This window comes from Lipotes vexillifer, unplaced genomic scaffold (genome assembly GCF_000442215.2).
Source record: "Lipotes vexillifer unplaced genomic scaffold, Lipotes_vexillifer_v1.1 scaffold364, whole genome shotgun sequence".
Lineage (NCBI taxonomy): Eukaryota > Metazoa > Chordata > Mammalia > Artiodactyla > Lipotidae > Lipotes > Lipotes vexillifer.
Window position 1 is genome coordinate 477320 of NW_006793912.1, and position 9376 is coordinate 486695.

General features: G+C 42.6%; 1 protein-coding gene across 1 annotated transcript in view; it reads right to left on the minus strand.

Annotated features, from left to right (window-relative positions):
- Positions 1–9376, minus strand: part of CAST (calpastatin) — a 134122-nt gene that overhangs the window by 16495 nt on the left and 108251 nt on the right. Inside the window, 5 exon segments of the mRNA XM_007466871.1 lie at positions 1068–1139; positions 1312–1362; positions 3645–3725; positions 4200–4301; positions 7859–7954. Coding sequence (XP_007466933.1) covers positions 1068–1139; positions 1312–1362; positions 3645–3725; positions 4200–4301; positions 7859–7954 — 402 coding nt within the window.

Here is a 9376-nt window from a genome sequence, read left to right on the forward strand (position 1 = left end):
GCATCGGCAGGCGGACTCTCAACCACTGCGCCACCAGGGAAGCCCTCAGTATAGCTTTTTGATTGTTTTTCTCTTGATCCAAATGGAAGCACAGCAACACAGCATCTTAAGAGCCATTTTTATTCTATGTCCTATTCCATACGTTATTTTATACAATTTCCTATTCCCATTTATTATCCTAAACGTTCAACAAGCTACTGACTTAGAGTATTGTAGTTTATACATTTCTTGTTGCACGTTTAGGTTGTTTGGAGTTTTCAGCTTTCTTCTCTGTAATTAATTGCTCTGAATAAGTTCTAGAAGTGGCTCTTTTTATGGTGCTAGCTATATTCTGCCAAGTGCCCTCTCAGAGTTGCTAGAAATTCACAGTGCCACAAGCAACGAATGGCCATGCCCGTTTCCCATGGCCTTGCTTGCCTAAATTAGAGATTTATCACATTTTAAATTCTGATCATGTGTTAGGTATAAAATAATGTGCCACTACTGCTTTAAGACTTGGTATATGGGATGAAGAGGCTTCAGTTGTATCATTTTTTTCTTAATGTTAAATGGTATATTATTCTAGAATCTTTCTGAAATAATGATTTCTTTTCTCATTTTAAAGAAACACTAAATCTGTCATTTATGTTCATTTCTGGATTTCTTTCCCATTGGCCTGTGGCTTAGCTTTCTAAATCAGAACTGTATTATTTGTCATTACTGTTAATAAATCCTGATCCTGGTGTTTAGTTGGGTTAATCTTCCCTAAAAATACTGAAAAATGCTTTTCAGTATTTTTTCATATTTTTATGCATTTATTTTTCAAATGTATTGGACAACTCAATTTTAAATTATCTTTTCATAGGTATACGTGATAGAGTGCATGCTCATTGGTTCAATTAGTTACACAGTCGAAAACATCCACTGTGCCGGACCAATACTTCAAATGGAACACATTTTTTATGGGTGGGTTGAGGGCCGTTAATTTTGTGATTGTTTCCTCAGCTCCCACATCAGGTTCTAAGTCACAAGTTATTTCTGCTATCCTAAAAGTACGGAAATAAAATCGGGAATCTCAGAAGACTCACAAGAGATGAAGTGCTTGGGGGAACGGCAAAGTCCTTGGACAAAGCATCAAGGAGGAAGTCTTCACTCAAGGGCTGCAAAGAACCAGGAAATGTATCAACAAACACCACCTCATCAGTCTCCTCTTCAAAATGTTGTCACTGTTTACATGCTGATCAACTCATTCCACAGAAAGCTATGCCCTCCCCGAATTAATCATCAGGGCCAAAGGAGAGAGATACACTCAGAGAAAACTGGCTTTCTTACTGGGAGTGGTTCCTTGGGCTCCTTTGGCAGTAGTGGTTTTCCATCTTTATCCTATGCAGGGGGACAAAAACAGGGCATTGAGTCATTTCACGTGTATCCTAAGTATGCACCTTGTAAACATTATAAGAGGTCGACAGGTTATACCTGATGATATTGTACATGACAAATTTGATTCATCATTTCAGGAAATAGATTCTCTCACCAGGAAGTATCCTCTGATTAGCTCATGTCAACAAACAGCTGGCACACATCGGGCATTCCCTAGGCACGGGGGCTGCAAACGGATTGAGCGTGGCTTGCCAACCTCAGAAGCCCACACTAGTGTAGGGGGAGCACGTGAACAGTTAATGTGGTGCATGGCACCTGGGGCTGTGACAGTGTGCATAGGACACTGAGGGAGCACGGGGATGAGACCCTCACCTGCCTGGGGAGTGAGCTTTGCACAAGTTGCCTTGAAGAAGCTGGTTAACTGTACAGGCAGCACATCCAACTAGTATGAATTACCTCTGCGCCAAGCCCTCTACTAAGCACCGGGAATACCACAGAAAGTAGGACAGACAAATCCCTGCCTTCAGGGAGCTCACCCTGAGGCTCAGATGATGCCAACCTTCAAATGACTCTGAGTGCCACTTCTGAGCAACGGAACAAAATCGATAAAGCATTTGGGGCACTTCAGTAAAAGAAGATTTATAAATAAATGGTAAATCCCATGTATCTACACACGCAAAAAGAAGTGCAAGATTCTCTCTTTAAACACACAGTTAACCCCTTGGAAGACATGGGGTTTAGGGGCATGGACCTCCCAAGAAGTCAAAAATCTGTGTATAATTTATACTCGGCCCTCTGTATCTGTGGTTCTGCATCCATGAATTGAACCAACTGCAGAAGGTATAGTGTGTAGTGTTACTACTGAAAAAAATCCGAATATAAGTGGACCCACACAATTCAAACCTGTGTTGCTCCAGGGTCAACCGTGTACTTCTGATAAACTGGTCAAGGTGTTTTTTGTTTTGTTAAAATTCAAAGAGATGCAATGGTTGAGAGTATCACCAGCTTCCCTTTTGACAAACTCCTTTACCCCCATTTCCACCTCCTCTACACATTCACATGTACCTTCTGACCACTGTTCAGTGAGGAGGGAAACAGCCTGAGGCTTGCTCTCCACCATCCCTTAGCTGCAAAGGCAGCACACTTCCCAAGTGACACACAGGAGCAGGGACGAGGGCACGTCTGCCCCACACTCAAACTGAGATCATCCCGTGTCTGGAAGGGGGAACCTGTGGTCTACCCTCAGGGAGCTGAATCTACTGAAGAGGCCTGATGGGAGCAGAGCTGAAGAACAACAACATAGGATTTAAACAAGAGATCAAGCCAGCACCTGGAAATGCTGTAAAGCTACAGGTAAGTAGTAATGGGTGGGATCAACAAGTTCAGAGAAGGATGAAACTACCACAGAATAAAGCGGTCAGGAAAGCTAATCAGCTGCATTCTTAAAAACTGCTACTAAAATTCAGCAAAAGGAGAGAGAAAGTAACGAACCTCCTACTCTGAAGAGAGTTACGGGCACTTGACCAGCCTTTTTTCAAATGTGACAGCTGCTTAAGGGCCACATAGTCTAAGAACCTTGCAAACGAACAAGCCGGAATGAATAGGAAGTCCATGGTTTCAACTGAATTGTGAGATGCAGAAAGGAAGCAGACTAAAGGTATCCAGAATAATAAACTTTCAATCAGGGAAAGCTCAGTATAGTTCCTGCCTTTGCCAAATAAATGGACTGGTACACCTGCGTGCATACGAGGAGCATCAATCTGATTTTCCTGCATTATTTGTGAAGTGGCATATCTCTTAAGTAGCGGCCTCCCCCTTGTCACTTGGTCTGTACAAGCTACGTTCAAAATAAAAGAAATGGGTCAATTTATCACTCACTATATTCAGTGTCAAGTAGGCTCTCTTATTTGTCAACTTATATTTAAGGTTTGTAAATCTTTCCTCAGGAAGTGATTGTTACTCATTTTGGTTTTCCTATCTGTATAAAGGTCTCCTAAGTTTTCTTTGCTTCTGGTATTCTAACAAGCCACCTACTAGACAGGCAAAAATTAGGTAGTTAAGACATTATATTTCTTTCACCTAAGGGAGGAGTAAAAGGCCACTTAGGAATATTTTAGTTTCACAGCTGGTGTGCAAACAGGATATTAGTGAACTGATACTGTTTGGTGTAGAAATACTAAGAAACATGATCTTTATATCCCAGGTCTGTTCGCATGTCCTTTTCTCATGTATATGAAATTCAATATAAATTAAAATAAATTAGAAAAAGATCGCAGCCTGTTTACCTTGACCTCTTCTAATCTATAATCAGGAGGACTTGTTTCTTCTTTTTCACCAAGTTTTTCACGATCTTCTTTGGCTTTCTCCTGAATAAAAATGAAACCATTTTCATTGTTAATACATCTTTTTCTCATAAAGTGGATGCCTGAATGACTAAATTTGAGGTCAACAAATCCATTGTTAGGTTCCTACAGCAACTCCATCTTTGACACTGTATCCTGGTTTAGCAGGCTCAGACAGCACCACTTTTAGCCTCCTGGGCTAAGAGGCAGTCGTGAGGAGCGGTAGAGGCCGTGCCACTTCTCTCCTGACTCCTCAGCAATGGAATTGCAGGTGGACAAGGTGAGACTCAGAACTCTGATACGTGCACGCCAGCCACCCACTGCTGCACCTAAACACTGATGCTCACTCAGGGTTTGCTTATTAAACAGGACATGCACAATAACAGAGAAAGACAGCTGGTCATGGGTTGTAGGAAATTTTTAAAAATGACTGAGTTATCTGGGGAGTCAGGGTGATCAACGATAGTTCCTTCCTAGAAGTATCTGAGCTGCCATTACCTTGACTTTATCCTCCACAGGCTTTCCAACTTCTGGACCAGCTTCCTTTATCCCCAGGCTTCCAGCCAAGGCTTCTACAGCATCATGTGGCCCCATGCCCTCCTAAAAGCACATCAGGGGGTATACTAAGTAGGTGGTTAAGCATTCCTTTTAAAAGAGACTACAACAAACAATTCAGATGGGCATAGCCTTCTTTCAGGCCTAGATAAGAAGCTCATGTCATCTTTTAATAATCTAAAAAATCAACTGAATTAGAATCTATGTTTAAAAATCCTGAAGTGTTAAAAGTTACAGCAAGTTTCTTATGTTAAACATTAAGTGTGTGCAATTTATGTACTGACACTGAGAAACTTTTAAGATCTAACCCACGTTTTGGTTCAGAAATTAGGCAGTTAAGAGAATGGGTAACACCACACAGAAGCTGAAAGCCAGGAAAGAAGAAAGAAGTGACCTTTATGTGACTGTTTTAGAGATGACACAGGAAAGCTTTCAGAAAAGCCCTCGAGAGGACACTCTTGCCAGTGAAACAGCTGGGCCCCGGAGGCAATGGCTTCAGCTGAGCCTCTACTGAGGCACAGAAGCTTGTGTTCTCTATGTGGCTTCTACTGGTCAGAGTGGATTCACGCCAGTTCAGGTGATGGCCTGTGACTTATTAACCTGAGTGGCCCAATGAGAACAGTCTACCTGTGGTCCAGTTGTTGAAAATGAAATGTGCTCCCTGTGATATAGTGAGCTCTGACCACAGTGGTATTTAAAATGAAACTGGATGAACACAGAACATTAACGGCATAAAGAGAAAATAAAGGATAAATTATGTTTGGGCTGAAGAGAGGACTAGATCCAGCTTTTTCCAAACCACAGGTCATGATCCATACATGATGAGCTCTTAAAATCAATTTAGTAGTTCATGGTCAGGACTTTTTTTAAATGAAGAATATAAAATAGAATGCATCATGCATATCAAGGATAAGTATCATTTACTAAACTATTGTTCTACTGTGTGGGTCCTGGGTTGCAGAATCCATGAATTTCCAACTCTGATCTTAGTCAAAAGTGTGAAAGCTCCTGAATTAAACAGTCTCAAAGATTATTCTTATTGTAAAAGAATATGACTTCACATGGAGTACATATTGGAATTTTAGAGTGAAAGCGTCTTTCTGTTTTATATAGATTAGCCGTTGTCCTAAGTAAGAAAAGTGTTGCTAAGCTGCACCACAAAAGTAAAGATCACCAGTGAAGAAAGGGCCGGCGAGTGGAAAGCGATTTATCACCATCTAGTGGTTGGACACTGAATAGATTTTATTCTGGGGGGCAACAAACATCCCTGATGTTTCCAACCTGCTTGGGATTGTAACTAAGAGCTGCAGCGGTCCCCAAGTCTTAGCCAAGCAATCTGATTGCTACCTGATCCAAGTCATCTGCTCACACTTCTGTTTTCTACTGATTTCTGATTCTCCGCTGCAGAATCTTTGGAAACTACTGCTTCCCAAGCCTGTGCCCTTTGGCTCAAGAAATAAGTGAAAACGAGTTAGGAAAGCTAGGAGAAGCAGCAGTCTTAAGAGCTAAAGAATTTGGAAACAGGACCAATGACAAAAGCTTCTATTTTTTTTTTTTTTTGCGGTATGCAGGCTTCTCACTGTTGTGGCCTCTCCCGTTGCGGAGCACAGGCTCTGGACGCACAGGCTCAGCGGCCATGGCTCACAGGCCCAGCCACTCCACGGCATGTGGGATCTTCCTGGACCGGGGCATGAACACGTGTCCCCTGCATCGGCAGGCGGACTCTCAACCACTGCGCCACCAGGGAAGCCCCAAAGCTTCTGTTTTTGTTGTCAGGTTCAGAACTAGAACTCAGGTCTTTGGATTTGCTCAATAAACTTTCTTTTTCTACAACAAGAACTGCAGAGGGCAGACATTCATCTCCTTCCCCTGGGCTTTCTGTTTCCTTTTGCTCACTGATCCTCCAGCCTCTCTTGAGTTCTCTGACCTTTATCACACTCTGCGGCGGCTCCCATGGGTGTCACAGTCCCAGAAATGCCAACTGACCTCAGTGATGATAAACTCGGCAACTGTGGTAACCAGAGTTGGTGGAGTAGAGGCCCAGGAAAGGCAGTCAGAGAATAGAAAAACAAGGGCTCTTTTTTAAATTTTTTCCTCTCCATTAAAAATCCAGTGCTCAACTCTCTACAGTCAGGATAAAGCTGGAAAGGAACTAACTCGGCTCTAAGGCCCTGGCGGTCACAGTTGACACAACAGGTAGATGACACATGTTTAGGTCACAAGAGTTCTGCCCTGGAATATTGGCTACTGTCTTTTTGATTCCAATCACTGCCTCTGTGCCTACTTCCTTCACCAGTCTCTTCCCAGATTCTCTCTTCCTCTCCTGTTCTTTACCACTGTGGCCTGTGCCTGAATACCACAATGTACAAGTTTTTGGAGGGTACCCTGAGACTCTCCCACCAAATAAAAAGGAGGTCACGTCCTGTCTAAGGCAGGAGGGAGACCCTGGACTGTGAGGGGACTTGCAGCTGGCACCCAGGATTTCCCTGGCAGGAAGCAGCCACTCAGGGTACCCAGGATGCTTGTCCTACAGGCCCCCTTCTCTCAAACAACTAAAGCACATACTCCAATACCTGAAGGGCTCCACACCTCTGTGCTGGGCTGTCCTGGGTTTGCTGGTCTCCCCAGGAAAACAGTGCTGTTCCCACTTCTCAGCAGGATCCTGTCCTCCACCTGCAAACCTTTTCGAGTTCCTCCTGGAAAGCAGTTCCTTCACCCATGTTCCTGCTGCCCTCTTCCCATATGAGAATGATTAAACTAAACTGTAAGCCTGAACCTGGCCCATATCCAAACTAGACCTGAAGGGGGCGGAGAGCAGGGGCCATATCTTACATCTCAGCTGAGGTTCTGAAAGGTTAAGTGAATTGCTCAAGGTCAACTCCAAGTTCATTTCCCTCGTTTATAAGAGAGACATGATCAGAACAGCCTTCACAGTGTCCTTGTGAAAATTTAATGAGAAGATATCGCAAAGCATCTAGAACAAGTTTAGTTACTCAGAGTGTAGATTCACTAAGTCTGTACTAACGAAACATAGTTCCATCAGCTGTTATTCTGAGTCAGATTCTACCTGCTAATGGAAACAAAACTCACTGAATTCCAAAGAAAACAGATTCAACTAGTTAAATATCATACTTTATAGAAAAATTAGAAAGTGAGAGAGAGGCAAGAAAAGAAGGAAGGGGAAAGGAAGTGAGTCCACCTGTCCCCCTTCAGTTGGGAGAGGAGTCATGACAAAGGTGCAGATGATTCCACCAGGAGAGTCAATAAAAAGTAATATCGGGCTACTTGTGGGACACCACATCAGCTTGAAAGACACAGGAATGTGAAGAAGCATGATTAACCACAGTAGCCGAGGAGCTAGAAACAATTTCAGAAGGTCAAAACAAAACAAAACAGTTTGCAGCGGTTGAATTCAAAATTTAAATCTAGCCAGAGTTTCTAGCTCCTCCCAGAAGCCTAAACAGAGGATAATATAGCCATCTAAGATTTTATTTTTATTTTGTTAGAATAAAGTAATATGACGGTAATACACAGCAGAAAGGGCAGGCGAGGAAGAACATTACTTTCTCAAGACATTTCTCAGTGCCCAGAGGACCACTCACCGCCGAGGCTGACGGGGGCGGGACCGACTGCACACAACACAAGGAGGTCCGAGGCACGGCCGCTCCCACAGGAGTAGGGGCAGCAGTCTGAGACTCCTGCAGAAAGAAGCAGGTACAATGACGAATTTTTAGAAATATCCGGTTATTAAGACTGAACAGTGATAGACCAACAATACCGTCTGCTACACCATATGCTGTGAGCATGACTTTCTTGAAGGCCCAAGGATGTTGAGCAGTAAATAAGTCAAGGCATGTTGAAACTCTTCAGCTACCAGTACTTCACCTTGGTTTTACATCTCACCTTAGGTAGGTTACTAACCCTCTCTGAGACACAGTTTCCACATCTGCAAAATGGGGACAATTATAGTACCTACATCTCAAGGGTTGATAGGGGCCTTGAATGAGATAAAACAGGCTAAGTGTTTTGCATAGTACCTGGGAACACAGTAAGCTCAGTGAATTTTATCAACTATTATTATTTATATTATTTGCCATCATATAATATGTAACAATAATAATATACCAATTATAAATGCAATACAGTATTTTATTTAAATACCTCATTTTTATATATCTAAGAGCAGCCTGTAAATTGTAAATAGCTACGTACAAATGCAAGGTAGTAAGACTATTCCAGGGGTTCTAAAAGTGAGGTCCCTGGATGAGCAGCCTCAGCAATACCAGGGAACTTGTTAGAAATCCAGATTCTTGGTCCCCACCTCAACATACTAAATCGGGGATTCTGGGGCTGGGACCCAGTAATGTGTGCCTTAACAAACACTCCACGTCATCCTGATGTGTACTGAAGTTTGAGAATCACTGTGCTATTTTGTTACAAGAGTAAAATTTCAAACAGATTGCTTTTAATCCATACATTTATGGAAGCCTATCCTGTATGTAAGGTGCTCAGCAGATGATCATTAATAGGGCATGAGCTCTTCTTTCAAGGAATTTACTATTTAAAAATATGTATAAATGTTAGAAGTAAAGACCAGTGTGGCTAAAATCTTGTTTGCAACATGCCTCCACAGGGATATATAAAGAAAGCATGACAGACCTCCCTGGTGTGTTGTATTCTGCTTAACAAGAGTTGGAAGGGTGATAAGGTTTGGGGAGGGAAATGCAGGAGACAAAGGCCATATTTTAGCTGAGCCTTAAAGGGATGACTACGATTTTAGTCGATCTAGAATTTGGAGAGGTTATTCTATGCAGAAGGAACCATATGAGAAAAGCCTTGGAAACACACAAGTACTTACAATCTGAATTTAGTGATAGGGCGACACATCTTGGCATGAAAGGAAGCTGGGGCCCAAATACATGAGCAGGAACTTTTTTGTAGGGAATGGGAACTCCTGAGGGTTGGAGCAGGGGAATGTTGTGGCTACAAACATGCTTGAGAAAGAATAATGCCAGTGGACATATGGGATGGGCTGGAAGGAGACCAAAGACACAGGCCATTGCCATCTTGAGGTGACGAGTGATGACAACTTTAACTAGGTCAGTTACAGAAGCAGGAAT